This window comes from Triticum urartu, chromosome 3A, assembly GCF_056163025.1.
Source record: "Triticum urartu cultivar PI428250 chromosome 3A, HENAU_Tu73, whole genome shotgun sequence".
In the NCBI taxonomy this organism is placed as follows: Eukaryota; Viridiplantae; Streptophyta; class Magnoliopsida; order Poales; family Poaceae; genus Triticum; species Triticum urartu.
Window position 1 is genome coordinate 9,214,041 of NC_141875.1, and position 14,323 is coordinate 9,228,363.

The following is a 14,323-nucleotide window of genomic DNA, read 5'->3' on the forward strand; positions in this document are numbered from 1 at the left end:
GATATTTTCAGAGGGAATGGGGAATGCGAGGGCACAGAAGAGCTACAAGAAGCAAGCACAAGCGGAGGCCCATCAACCGGAGAGCTTGGCCCACTTGCTACAACATCTCCATCAGTGCACATAACCAGCAGTAATTTTTTTCTCAAAAAAACAAAACCAGCAGTACATTTTGCTAAAAGAACCACCTCTACATTTCCCTAAAGAAAACCAGCTTGTCAACGCCTGGAAATTATGGAGTATCTTTTTTTATTTACTATGTATATTAAAAGCTAAATCCCTTCCTCCTGACACATCTTCATTTGCGGAAGTAATCATCCAATATCGGAAGTGAGAATGGCTCGCTCTCCTTCTCCTCGCCCCCTCCCCCTCGGGCGAAGCAACCTTGACGCCATTAAGGCGCCCCAACCCCCAGCTTCCCACCCACCCTCACATCTCACCGAGCTCTCCCCGCCGCCAATCCCCATCCCAGAGCAACCATGGCTGGGGCGCGTCGCCGCGGTGTGCGGGTTCGCCGGCTAGCGCCGGTGGCGAGGGTAGCGGAACCGCGGGCGCTTCCGCCACCTGCGGCGGTGCCGCTGCCCGAGATCGACCCGCACTCGCCGGAGGCTCGCCGCGAGATGCGTCGGGTGGTGATGGAGCGCTTCCCCGACCGGGACGAGTGGGGGGAGATCCACCTCCACATCCTCCGCCATGTGAGCTTCGTCGAGCGCGCGCGCTTCATCGGAGACGACGGCTGCGAGGATCTGGAGCTCCTCTTCTGGGCGATCCAGGAGGCGGAGTCGGCGGATCCACGTCAGGCTGCACGGTGGGAGAACTTCAGGACGGCGAACCCATCTAGGCTCAACATCAGGCCGCCATCGTGGGAGGGCATCGCCAACATCCCGCCGGAATTCCTCCCACCGGGCATCGTTTGGCCGCAGCGCCGCCAGTAGATCGTCTGCCCCGACCGATTCAAAACTCTGCGACGTCCCATCAAACCCCCACCTTGGCCTGGAGAGATAGGTATGAATCTCATTCGTGTTGATTTATCGCTGAAATCACGTTTGAGGGAGTTTCGTTTGCGTCAGAGGATTACAGTCCCATGTGGTTCTATGGATAGGTCACTGGGTAGGGAATTGGTAGTGGAATCGGGGGTTCTCCCTCGCCGGTCGGTGAATTTCAATGAGCGAGTCGCTGTTTGTGCAGCTGGCGAGGCCTCGCCGGAGTTGGGTTCCGGCGAGGTGCTTAACCATGGAGACAACATGGTTCCTATTCCGGGGGGGGGGGGCAGCTCTCTGCCGGTCCCCCTGTTCAAATCCAGCAGTGTCAGGGCCCGCCTTCAGAGTGTGCCTTCGCGGTGAGAAAGCGGGAAGTGAAGGTAGATTACGTAAAGTGGAAAACCTAGAAAGTGTGGAGGAGTACTTTGGCCAGCTATGGCTCATACCTTCCCCTCCGCGCCGCTGCAACCATAAATCCCACTCCCCCCCAGCCTCGTGTCAAAACCAAATCCGGGTTCGTCTGCTGGATCCGGAAAGATCTAGTTGATAGTAACTCGTTCATAGCCGCTGATTGCTTCCCTGCTTCGATTCGACCTTTTGATCCACCGCCAAAGAACAACAAGGTTACGAGAGAGGGGATTGGGCCTGGATCTCTGTCGTTTGCGGAGGTAGTGAAGCGTGGTGCTAGAATGGCTGATCACCGAGCTGGGAGTAGTGGTAACCATGGCGTTGGTCAATCTAAGGCGCCTGTGCAGAAGGCTACCTCGTTTGCGGGGCGCAAGCAGCCATCTGCTCCGCCTGCAAAAGAGCAAGCCCCTGCGCCAAAACCTGCCAGATCTACAACGTCGACTGCGGGTTCCGCCCAGGTACAGTCATCTCAATCTGGTGAAGTAGAACTAGAGCAGGCCTTGGACCCGAGGTACAAAGATATGATTTGTTTCAACTGTGGGGGGCCGGGTCACTATGTGGGGGATTGTGTGAAACCAAAGGCATGTTTTATCTGCCAACAAAATCACAACGTCAACAACTGTGCTGCTTGGTCGAAAGTTCAGCCCACTGCTGCTTTCTTTGGCAGTGGGGCTCGAGGGCTTGGTTTCTACCATGTGGATGTACCTATAGCCAATGAATCGAAGTGGTTAAATTTTCAAAACTGTGCTGTGGTGAACATTCTGAAAGGTGATGTGGATTGTCCCAAGTTGATGGAACTCCTGACTGCAACTTTCTGCAAAACTAGGCAATGGCCATGGCAAATCAGAGGGTTATCCAGCAAAACCTTTTTGGTTAGATTTCCCCCTTGGAAGAAAGTGGAAGATCTCATTGAGTTGCAGGGTTCTCTCTACCTCAAGATGTAAATGTCACCTTGACTGAATGGAAGGGTGGATGTGATCCTTTTGGGAAATTAATTGAAGCTTGGGTGCAAATTGAGGGCATTCCTCCCAAATGGTGCACATGGAAAGTATTTGCTCAAATTGCTTCCCTTTTGGGGTGTTGACTGATGTTGATTGGAATGGTATGTTCAGGACTTTCTTTGAAAATGTCAGGATTAAGATTGCTTGCAGAGACCCAACTAAGATACCATTTGAGAGACAGATTGAGATGAAGAAGAAACTCTTCCTGCTAGGCTTTACTGTTGAGGGATTTGAACAAGTGGGTGGAGTAGATTATGTCATTGATATTGAGGAGGATGAGGATGGTGATGAGGAAGCAGAGAAAGCTGAAGAGGATCAAACAGGAAATGGCAGGGGGACTCAGGATGAACATAACTCTGATGGATCAGAGGATGGGGGTTTGGCCATTGATGAGCTAGACAAAGCCAACTTCTCATCCAAACATGGTTCTGCCAACAAACATGTGACACAGAAGCTGGTGTTCTCACCAATGGAACCTTTCATTGATTATGACCAGGAAAACTTTGTCCTGGCATGTGCTTTATCTAAAGCTGGCAAAACTACTACATCTTCTGATGGTGATGGAAAACAGAGCAACCAGAACAAGCAACTGCAGATGGAGAAAAACTGCGATGATGTGGGTAAAGGTGAGGATGATGCAGTTGTGGGAGAGAGCCTGACCCAGAAAACTCCTGTCTCTATTTGGAAAAGAAAGGAGGTACCAACAGATGTGGAGAGGTCTGGCAGTATGGATTACTGTGAGGAGCTACTCAAGGCGGTAGACATGTCAGATTCTGAGAATGAGGGAAATGTGGAGGAAAAGTTGGGGGTTCTCCCCCCTGAGGCCGTTCATATCCTACAAAGTGATACATTAAAGAGATCTTTGCTTGATTCACTCAACCATGCTCAGGTGAAGGGAGTTGTCCCAGGGAAGGGATCTAAGTGGGGACCTGTTCTTGCTCAAAAACCTAACACTAGGGGGCGTGGGAACATTAACATTATGGAGAAAGCTGCTGCATACAAGAGGAAGAAAAATCTGGAGATTCCTAAAACCTTTAAAGATAAATCCTTCTCTACTAATGATAAATCTATTCTTGCTGATCAATTGGAACAAATGAATTTGGTTATTGGGGGTGATGAATCTTACAAATATGATGTCATTGATGATATGGTAGTTGGGGAAAGAGAGAGATGCCTGGTTTTTGCCAGTAATAACCCTGATATAGTTCTCCCTGAGAATCTGGATCTTGAGGTTAATGATTTAGTTAGCACACCTGTGAGTGATTCTTCTTGTAAGCCAGTGGGCACTGCTGATGCTTGCAGAAGAACACCCATTGTCCTGACTAAGGCCAAGCCTTGTGGCTTATCTCACCCTTTAAAAATTGCTTAGTTATGATAGGTCTAATTTGGAATATTAGGGGCCTTGGACAACCTGGAAAAACTCAGTGCCTGTGTGATACTATTGCCAAATCTAACCCTGATTTTATTGGGTTCCAAGAAACTAAAAGAGAAGTTATTGTTGAGGGTTTCCTCAAAACTATTGACAGGTTCAGTGAATATGCTTGGCACTTCTTACCTGCTGATAATACTGCTGGTGGGATCCTTTTGGGTTTTAAAGAAAATGTTTTTGAGATTATTGGTTTCATTAACCAAAGATTCTCTATTGTGGCCACTATTAAAAATAAGTCTGATGGTTTTATTTGGCAATTGGTGTTGGTTTATGGTTCTGCTTATTTAGAATTCAAGATGGATTTTGTAGCTGAGTTGCATGATACCTTGAATGTTGCTTCTTATCCTATTATGGTGTGTGGGGATTTCAATTTAGTTAGAAATGAATCTGAGAAAAGCAGTGGGCATATTAACCAACAAACTACTTTCCTCTTTAATGACTGGGTTAATAGATGGGCCCTGTTGGAAATTTCTATTTCTAATAGAGTCTTTACCTGGTCTAATAATCAGAGTGCTCCTGTTTTTGCCGTCCCTGACAGAGTGTTCACTTCTGTGGACTGGGATGCTCATTTTCCCTTTTCTATGTTGATTGCTCTTCCCAGGGTTGGGAGTGATCACACACCTTTAGTCCTTGATACTGGTGCTAGGGCTCCAACTAATCCCAAACCATTTAGGTTTGAGAAATGGTGGTTAGCCCAACCTGGGTTCCATCAGGTGGTCGCAGAGGCTTGGAATTCTGTGACCTCCACTAAGTCCTCTGCTGACAATTGGATGATTAAAGCTAGAGTGCTTAGGAAAAAAAATCAAAGGTTGGCACATTAACAGGGAAGCTACTTTGAAAAAAGAAAGAAAAAGGCACTCCTTATGGAGTTTGATGCTCTTGATGTTCTCTCTGAATCTCAACAGCTTTCTGCTGATGATTTCGAGAGGATGAAAAATGTCAAACAAGAGCTGGATGATATTTGGAAAAAAGAAGAGACTGGCTTATGGCAGAGATCAAGGGATAGGAAAATCTTAGAGGGGGATAGGAACAATGCCTATTTTCAGGCTCTTGCTAACCATAGACACAGGAAAAACCATATTGCTGAGCTGAACAGCCCAAGGGGAGTGGTTACCTCCACCAGAGATATGCTTGATGTGGCTACTTACTTTTATAAGGAATTGTTTGCTTTTGAACCCAGACCTGACATTCATTTAGATGCTGATTTCTGGGGGGTGGATGAAATGGTTTGTAATGAGGAAAGAGAAGCCCTAGAGAGATCTTTTTCTGAAGATGAAATCAAACAAGCTATTATGAGTTCTTTTGCCAGTGGTGCTCCTGGCCCTGATGGCCTTTCTTTTTTATTCTACCAAACGTTCTGGGATTTAATTAAAGATGATTTTATGTGGATGGTTAGAGACTTTGAAAATGGTGTTCTAGATATGTATAAATTGAACCATGCCATCATTACCCTCATTCCTAAAGTTCCTATGGCTAGAGATATGAAAAACTTTAGACCTATTAGTTTAAGCAATTGTGGTGTTAAAATTTTCTCCAAGGCCATGACCACTAGGGTCCCCCCTTTATGTGACAAACTTATTTCATCTAACCAAACTACCTTTATTAAAGGTAGGTTCATTTTGGAAAGCGTGGTTATGGCCCACGAGGTCATTCATGAGATTCATAGGTCTGGTTCCAGTGGTTTGATCCTTAAGCTAGACTATGAGAAAGCATATGATAGAGTGAGTTGGGATTTTCTGAAGGAAATGCTTCTTTCTAGAGGTTTTGGCAGTAAATGGGTGGGGTGGGTGATGTCTACTATTCACCAGGGGACATTCCAGGTCAGAATCAATGACACCAATGGTCCCCAATTTGCTGGTGGTAAAGGTTTAAAACAAGGTGACCCCCATTCACCCCGGTTGTTTAATTTAGTGGCTGATTTCTTTTCTAAGATGCTGCAGAAAGCTGTTAATAATAACTTGATATGTGGGCTTCTGCCTAATGCAATTCCTGGGGGAGTGGTCAGCCTGCAATATGCTGACGATACTATCCTGTTTCTTGATAATTCTATTGAATGTGCCAAGAACCTGAAGTGGATATTAACTTGCTTTGAGAAACTTTCTGGTTTGAGAATTAACTTTCACAAGAGTGACCTGCATACTATCAATATAACTGATCAAATGGCTAAGGAATTTGCTCAGGTGTTTTGTTGTCAATTGGGGGTTTTTTCCCTTTAAGTACTTAGGTGTGCCTCTGCACTTTAAAAAACTTAGAAAAGAAGACTTACAACCCATTATAGACAGGATTATCAAGAACATAGCTGGGTGGCTGGGGAGATTTCTCTCCTATAGAGGCAAATTGATTCTGCTTACTACTTGCATTGCTAGTATCCCTACCTATCTGATGTCTATTGTTAAATTCCCTAAATGGGCCATTGACATGATTACTTCTCAGATGTCCCATTTTTTCTGGGGGAATGTGGGAGATACTCATAAATATCATCTTGCTAGCTGGGGACTGATTTCCAGGAGGAAGGAGTATGGTGGTTTGGGGGTATGGCCCTCTTGGCTTCCTGGGGAAAAAGATTTTTTGATAATAGAGCTAGTGACTGGAAAAAGATTTTGGCTTACAAATACAATATTGATAACCCAAACCTTTTTAGTACTAGAACTACCATGGGATCCCCATTCATGAAAAGCCTAGCCTGGGCTTTGGCTGCAGCTAAGAACTTTTATAGGTGGATCCCTGGAGATGGTAAAACTATTGCCTTTTGGCATGATACATGGCTCGGGGATTGTTCCCTGAAAACTGCCTTTTGGGACTTGTTTGAAATCTGTCAACAACAAGAAGCTACTCTGGCTCAAGTATGGGTTGGGGGTGAACTCCAACTAACCTTTAGGAGATGTGTGAATGAAAAAAATCTATCCAGATGGAGTGATCTCATTAATCTAATGAAACAAGTTGTTCTATCTGATTCACCAGATCAGCCTGTGTGACGGCTGGAACCATCTGGTAGTTATTCGGTCAAGTCTTTTTACAAACTAATTAACTTTGGAGGGATCACTTCTGAGATCAGAGACGATATATGGAAAATTAAAGTCCCCCCTAATCTTCATGTCTTCCTTTGGTTGATTTATTACAATAAGAGCCTGACCAGAGACAACTTAGCCAAACGTAGACATGTAGAGGATAAGACTTGTGTCTTTTGTGAGGAATTAGAAACTACCCAACATCTGTTTTTTGAATGCATTGTTGCCAGACAGGTTTGGGAACTGTTAGCTGATTGCTTTAAGATTAATGTACCTGATTCTTTTACTGTGTTATCCTCCTTCTGGAGGAAAAGAAAACAATGTGAAGCTCTGAATATATCCACTACTGCTACCTTGTGGAGCTTATGGCGTTTGCGAAATGACTTTGTTTTTCAGGGGCGAAGATGGCGAAATATACGCTGTGTTTTGAATCTGTTGGGGGCAACGATCAGGCAGTGGAAGATCTTGTGCTCAGAAAATCAGGGTGTGCTTCTCCTCCGCTGTTTAAAGCTGCTCGACTACCGAAGAGGGGAACTGCTTAGGATCGCCTGGCGCTGATTGAAAATAAAAAGAGCACCCTGGACCCTTAGCTAGGGCATGTATGGCTAGTTGTCTACGACTAGTGTATATGTTTTTACTGGCTTTGCGTCCATTCATGAGACTTGTGTGTTGGTAAAGCACCAACTGTAATAGGGTTAGTTGTTTGAACCCTGCTCATGTTTCAGTCTGTGACAGCTACTCTTTGGCCGTTGCCGAGCGCTGCTTAACAGTCTGTGTGTGTTGGTTTGCCTTGGCTTTAATAAAAAGTTGGGGCGGGAGAAAACCCCTTTCATTTCAAAAAAAGCTAAATCTTATAGGGGGGAGCCGATCAGTTTAATTCTTTGATCTAATTATATTTTCGGTTTTCACAAAATAAGGTCTTCTAAAATTTGGTCTTTGTGGATGAGAAGTCGGAAGAAGAGTGAGGGTATGTCACTGCGCTGGCGCTAGCGTCGAGCATCCAGTGGCTGGTTAGCATATGCTTGATCTCACGATGCCTCATGCAGGAGAGAAGGTGAGCCGTGAAGGGCTAAGAGCATCTACAGCCGGGTGCTCTATATGTCTGTCTCAAACGTCCGGGTAGGCCGTTCGGTCACTGACCGGTCACCAAAAACTGACCCAATCAGAGCTCTCAAACGCCCGAATTGATCGGTACCCCTTATATTCGTCCCAAATGTTGGACGGATATGAGGCGGTGTGCCCCTCACGTCAGCCCACCCTGACCCCACAAAATCTCCCGTCCGGAAGAAACCCTAGCTCACTCTGCTCCGCTCCGCTCCCCAACGCTCCCATTTCCCAATCCGTCCAATCCTTAGCGCCGTCGAGCATGTCCAACACCGGCGGCCACTCCAACGGTAGCTCCGGAGACGAGGAGGAGCTAGCGCTCCGTATCTCGCTCGAGCGCTCATGGGGCGATACGGGCAGCAGCTCCAGGCCCGGTGCAACGCCACCTGTCGCCCGTCGCCGCAACACCGGCCCTTCCCACTCCAGGCCTGCCCGATTTGCTACTCCCGCCCGACAGCCTCATCCACCTCCGGCCGCTGCCCAACGCGGGGGCAGCGATGGGTCTAGTGCCCACTCCGCTGACACTGCGGATGCGGACTCCGGAGTCGGAGGCACGTGCCGCCCACGGCGAGGGGCAGAGGGCAAGGGAGATGGGGGGGGGGGGTCCGACGCGGCTACGCAGTGCGCCTGCTGCCGCCCCGTGATGCTGGTGCCTGACGATGAGGACCGTCTCTTCGAGTGGGTGTGCCGTCGGTCACTTTCCGAGGCGGAGATGAAGGCCCAACGGCTCCGGAGGATCAACGCCAAGCAGCTCCGGCTCAGCATTGAGCAATCAAAGCGGGAGGTGACGGAGGCAGCGGCAGAGATGGCGAGGGTGGCCAAGCTGAAGTGCAAGCTAGACCACACCGTCCGGCGCTTGCAAGGCTACATCATCATCTCTGATTCCTCCTCCGATGACGGGTCCGACGGCTCCAATGTGGACCCACCTCTTGCCATGGACTCCTATAGCCGCGCCGGCGACCGGAAGGGCAAAGGGCCGGCGAGGAAGTAGTGAATCTCGCCTTCTCCTGTTTATAATCTAGTTCTAGTTCTAGTATGTAGTTACAATACTAGCAAGATGCTCATGCATTGCACAGAACATCAAGATGCATTTTTTTACAAAACACCTATTGTGATTGACCCATGCGGGAGCAATCCCATGTGTAAAAACTAATGATATCTCAAGAAAGAAAAGAAATAAGGTGTGGAGGAGTGAGGCGTGGTGATGATTGGTGGTTGGACTGTAATAGCTTCTAGAGTGGTTGCTGGTGACCAACTTTATATGAAATGAAGATTATTCTCTCGTAGTGTATAACTTTATTATGTCCCCATTGTCATCAAAGTATGTCAATATCTACATCACAACAATGAAACAATGATCTTTCCACATCTTACAATAGTTAGTGATTAGTGTGCAAGTTGAAGTTTTAGTGACATATGTCTAATACAACAAACTTAATGACCATCATAAATAGTCAACCATGCATGGCATTTAATTAAGTAAATCCAAAGTACTACCTTCTTTCCGGTTTATAGGGCTCAATTCAAAAATCTCATCAACCAAGGTAGATTATGAGTGGTGGAATAATTTTGTAGTTTGCAAAAGCACTCAATTAGTATGCCCATTTTCTTCACAAATTTGTGTTTCCAATGCATTAATTGCAATGCATGTATGAATAAAGTACATGCATTGGTCAACTTTCTCTTAATCCTCGCATGCAATAATTTAATACACCTTAAAATCTGAACATGTGATGGAAAGCAACCAAATTGAGACTTATAAAATGGGAAATCTAAAATTTTAAGATAAGCCCTATAAACCAGAAAGGAGGGAGTATAATTAACTCCACTCAATTTTGTCTCTGTAAAGAAACCACAAATCTATGTAATTTGCAAGAAGAAGAAATCAAACATGGCTAAAAACGGTTTTAAGATGACGAAGGGAACTTTTTTTTGCGGGGAGACGAAGGGAACTTTTTAGAAGTGGAGAATGAAGAAATGTTTGCAATAATGGAATATAGGTCAACTCCTATCATATTTCTCAATCTCTGCCAATCCCAAGAGGCTCTAACGAGTGGCAAGGAAAATATGTTTACTCCACTCAAGCACCAGTAAATATACACACACCTACAAAAGTATGCGAGCATGCGCGGGGCAGGGGCAATTAGTGACTTCGTTGAGCTGGAGAAGGAAACATGGTATCGATCAAAATCCGAACAAATCTTATTAGGCATCTTTGGTTTAGTAAATTTACATGTGGCCCATCTGAAAATAAAAACATGCAATCCGATAATCTTGCACTTGCCTAGCACCGTGCAACATATGTTGTTAAAAAAACAAAGAACCACACTCTAAGAACACTAGCATTTTTTCCTCCTAATCCTTCTACAAGTAATTGGGTCGCACTCTGCACATGATGCATCAAGAAATGTATTTTTCGATCTATCTATAGTGAATGATGGAAATCGATGTGCCCGCATGAACCACAATAGGGTCGGGTCTTTTTATGAATCGATCAATCCTTAGATACATGCATCATTCTGTTTTTTCGTTGCATTGCATACTTACTCTCATGATACCACACCTACTACTGTCATCAAGGAGTATATATTACTATTCAGTAATACACCAACTCGACTTGAATGAAATCAATACGACATGCATGACTCTCATCAATGTGTAGTGGGAGCTGTGCAGTGAGTACTACCCCCGCGCGAAGGTTACTAGTCCTACAAATACTAGTGAGCAAAGTAGAGCGCCACAGGTTACTTACTCCATATAATTTTCCCATCCCATTGCTCATACCATATTGCTTAGCACCGGCCTCTCTTGCAAATCCATAGCGAAGAAAGATGTGGATTTAGCCTTAATGTAGATCAGAGTAAACTATGGTAGAGTATGAATGGATGGCATCGGAAAACATATGTTTAGAACATGTGAAACACATCATGGAAATATACTTGTTCTTGCTGCTATTCTACCTTGAACAGCACAACAGTGGTAACTCTGTTGTCAAAGGGCGACGGGAAGCAAATCTTCAACTCAATGATCTGGTGCAGTTGGCGACATTTGCACGGAGAGAAGGCCAATCTGGATGTATGACTTTGGAATAGTATCCTCTATATCCTTCCGACATCAGAGTGACCAACATGTATAAAATTCATCCATTTGGATGCAGGAAATTTACTTAATGGATTTGGAATGTGTGGAAGCAAGAATACTAGAACAGATAACAGACTGGTTATCTAGCTAATTGGATTTGCAAAAAAAAATTGCATTGGAAGCATGTACTTCTGTCAAGTTGCTTCACATTAGCACACTTCACATCAGTGCATAATTAAGAAAATCAACTATCCCGTGTTGAAATTCCACGCCAGCTTAATATGCTTACCTTCTACATCTTACAACGAGCCTGCATAAGCTAGATAAACCAATAAAACCATTGGCCATCATGAGGTTCCTCTGAACACTTTCATGATTATTAACTGCCCTTTTTTCATTCCTTCACTACTGAGTTAATTGCATAAAACCACCACATTTCGGGTTTCTTCTGCAGAAATCCACCTGCTCCCTAATCATTTGCAAAAATCACCACACATCGACATCGCCCGCTCATCGACATCGACATCGATAGAAGGAACACCATGGTCGACATCGACATCGCCCGCTCATGGTCGAGGTCGCCCGCTCATGGTCACCTGGGACACCATGGTCGTCTCCCCATGCCGGCGCCGGCCACGTGACTTGGACGGCGAGCAAAGGGGGCCGCAGCCTGCTAGTCACACGTGCACACGCCCAGGCGACTCCGACCCAGGTGGTGTAGCGGTCGGCCTTGGCTGGCCAGTCCCGCGGCACGCACCTTGCCGCCGAGCTCCTGGTCGCCGGCCGCGCGCTCACCCCGCCGTCGATGACGAGGGACAGAGCTCCTGTCCTGGTCGAGGTCGGGACGAACTCCAGGTGGTGGGGTCTGCGTGCGCGGAGGAGGGGTTGATTGCTTTTCTATTTGAGATCCAGGGGTGTGTGTGTAAAGTTTTTGTTGTTGCTTTTTTTAAGATCCAAGGAGGTATATGTCAGTTTGTTGCCAAATCAGCTCCTTACATTCCGGCCCCACTTGTAAGAAAGTGATTAAACGGGCTAAATCATGCTTTTTGCAAAAAATTTACTGAATGCGCGATGATTTTTGCAAATGATTAGGGACCAGGTGGTTTCCTGCAGAAGAAGCCCGAAATGTGGTGGTTTTATGCAATTAACTCTTCACTGCTGGATCAACTCTCGGGAACAAAAGCAAAGCCTGCTGTAAAAAAAACCAACCCTAGCCCGTGCGTCGTCCCCGCGGGTGACTCTCGGGCGGCGATGCCGACTCCTTCCTCCCTCACCTCTGCTCCCTCTCTTCGCCACAGCCGCCGGCTTGAGCCACCTGTGCAAATACCCTCATGGTGGGCGGCGGGGCCCTATTCCCTCTTGTTCGTGGGTGGCTGACAGGGGGCAGCCTGGCTAGGCATAGGCATTGAGTTCGCGTGGTTCTCAGCGGAACAGCAACAAGAGTTCGGGTTACCACCCCGGCAAGCGACAAGGCGTCGGGTGTTGGTGGTTTGCTTCGGCCATCTGGGTGGCAAGGCATGCTAGGTTATCCTGGAGAGGCTGTCGGCGGCGGCAACAACCAAGCCTAGATTCGGATCTTGAGTCCCTAGTGTGCCTCGTCGGATAGGTTGTGCGACATGTCCCTTCAACGTGGCTAGTAGGGGAGGTCGAGCGAAAGCTCTGCACCTCGGTGTCGGTGGCGATGATGCCTGTTGGGTCATTGTTCTCTCGGGGCACCGCCTTGACCCTCTCCTTACCCTCTGACACTCGGGGTGAGAACCTTTGTCCACTTTGGCTGGCACGCTTCACGTTATGTCCCTCCTGGGAGATGAGGATGAGTGCGGTGATCCCTCAGGCGTGACGACATGTCTTGTGTGCTCATCCTCGGTAGCACGCTACAGGCGTTTCACGTTTGTGCATTTTTACCGTTCTCAGCTTGTTTTGTATTTTATTTTTTCCTTTGTCAGCTCTTGAGGATTTCCTCAATAACTTGTATCATTTGGTCGTGTGGCTTTATTAATATAATAAAGCAGGGTGAATGTTGTTTCAACATCAACTTGTTGGAAGCCAATTTCATCTTATCTTTCTCTATAACTGAATTCTAGCATTTTACATTGAATTGTATGTTCATCAGCCCGGTAGCACCTATTATCACAAACTAGCTACATGGAAATAAAAATTTCCTCGGTGTTCCAATATCCTCAAGTTGGATTTTTTTCTCTCTTTTATAGTCCTTGCCATTGCGATCAAATGAAAAGAATTCGTATTGTTTTCACCTTCAAAACATGTCTAATCTCAGCACATTGGGCCCATTTGATCTCTTCCTCACACATTAGTTTGGCCATGACTTCGTGCCGGCATGTTTTGCGGCAGAAAAAGGGAGCATTTCCGCTTTAGCATCTAAATCATCAACAATGGCAAGCAACTATTTCCTCTTTTACACACCACTTGGAACTCTTAGCCCGGCCTCATAGCAATTTTTTGAGGTGACTGATTTTAAAATGCCACCTCCAAACATTAGTATCTCCTCTGATCTTATTACACCATTCTTAAGCCACCATGTCAGTAAAACCTCCCCGTTTGAACCATGACACTTGTTCGTGAGTGGCTGACAGGGGGAAGCCTGGCTAGGCAGAGGCATTGAGCTCGCGTGGTGCTCAGCGGAACGACAACAAGAGTTCGAGTTAGCACCCCTGTGAGCGACAAGGCATTGGGTGTTGGTGGTTTGCTTCGGCCATGTGGGTGGCAAGGCGTGCTATAGCGGGTTATCCTAGAGAGGCTGTCGACGGCGGCATCAACCAAGCCTAGATTCGGATCTTGAGTCCCTAGTTTGCCCCGTCGGATATGTTGTGCGATATGTCCCTTCAACATGGCTAGTAGGGGAGGTCAAGCGAAAGCTCTGCACCTCGGTGTCGGTGGCGATGATGCCTGTTGGGTCGTTGTTCCTTCGGGGCACCACCTTGACGCTCTCCTTACCCTCTGACACTCGGGGTGAGAACCTTTGTCCACTTTGGTTGGCACGCTTCACGTTGTGTCCCTCCTGGGGGATGGGGATGAGTGTGGTGATCCCTCAGGTGTGACGGCATGTCTTGTGTGCTTATCCTCGGTAGCGCACTACAGGCGTTTCACGTTTGTGCATTTTTACCATTCTCGGCTTGCTTTGTATTTTATTTTTCCTTTGTCAGCTCTTGAGGATTTCCTTAATAACTTGTATCATTTGGTTGTGTGGCTTTATATTAATATAATAAAGCAGGGTGAATGTTGTTTCAACATCAACTTGTTGGAAGCCAATTTCATCTTATCTTTCTCAATAACTGAATTCTTGCATTTTGCATT

At 46.4% G+C, this 14,323-nt stretch overlaps 1 protein-coding gene across 1 annotated transcript; it reads left to right on the plus strand.

Annotated features, from left to right (window-relative positions):
* Positions 1–1,849: 1,849 nt before the first annotated feature.
* On the plus strand, positions 1,850–7,660 carry LOC147977723 (uncharacterized). Its single transcript, XM_087545913.1, has 2 exons — positions 1,850–3,424; positions 7,218–7,660. Exons 1-2 carry the CDS (start codon positions 2,418–2,420, stop codon positions 7,363–7,365), a joined length of 1,155 nt encoding a protein of 384 aa, XP_087402039.1. The 5' UTR covers positions 1,850–2,417; the 3' UTR covers positions 7,366–7,660.
* The last annotated feature ends 6,663 nt before the right edge of the window (positions 7,661–14,323 follow it).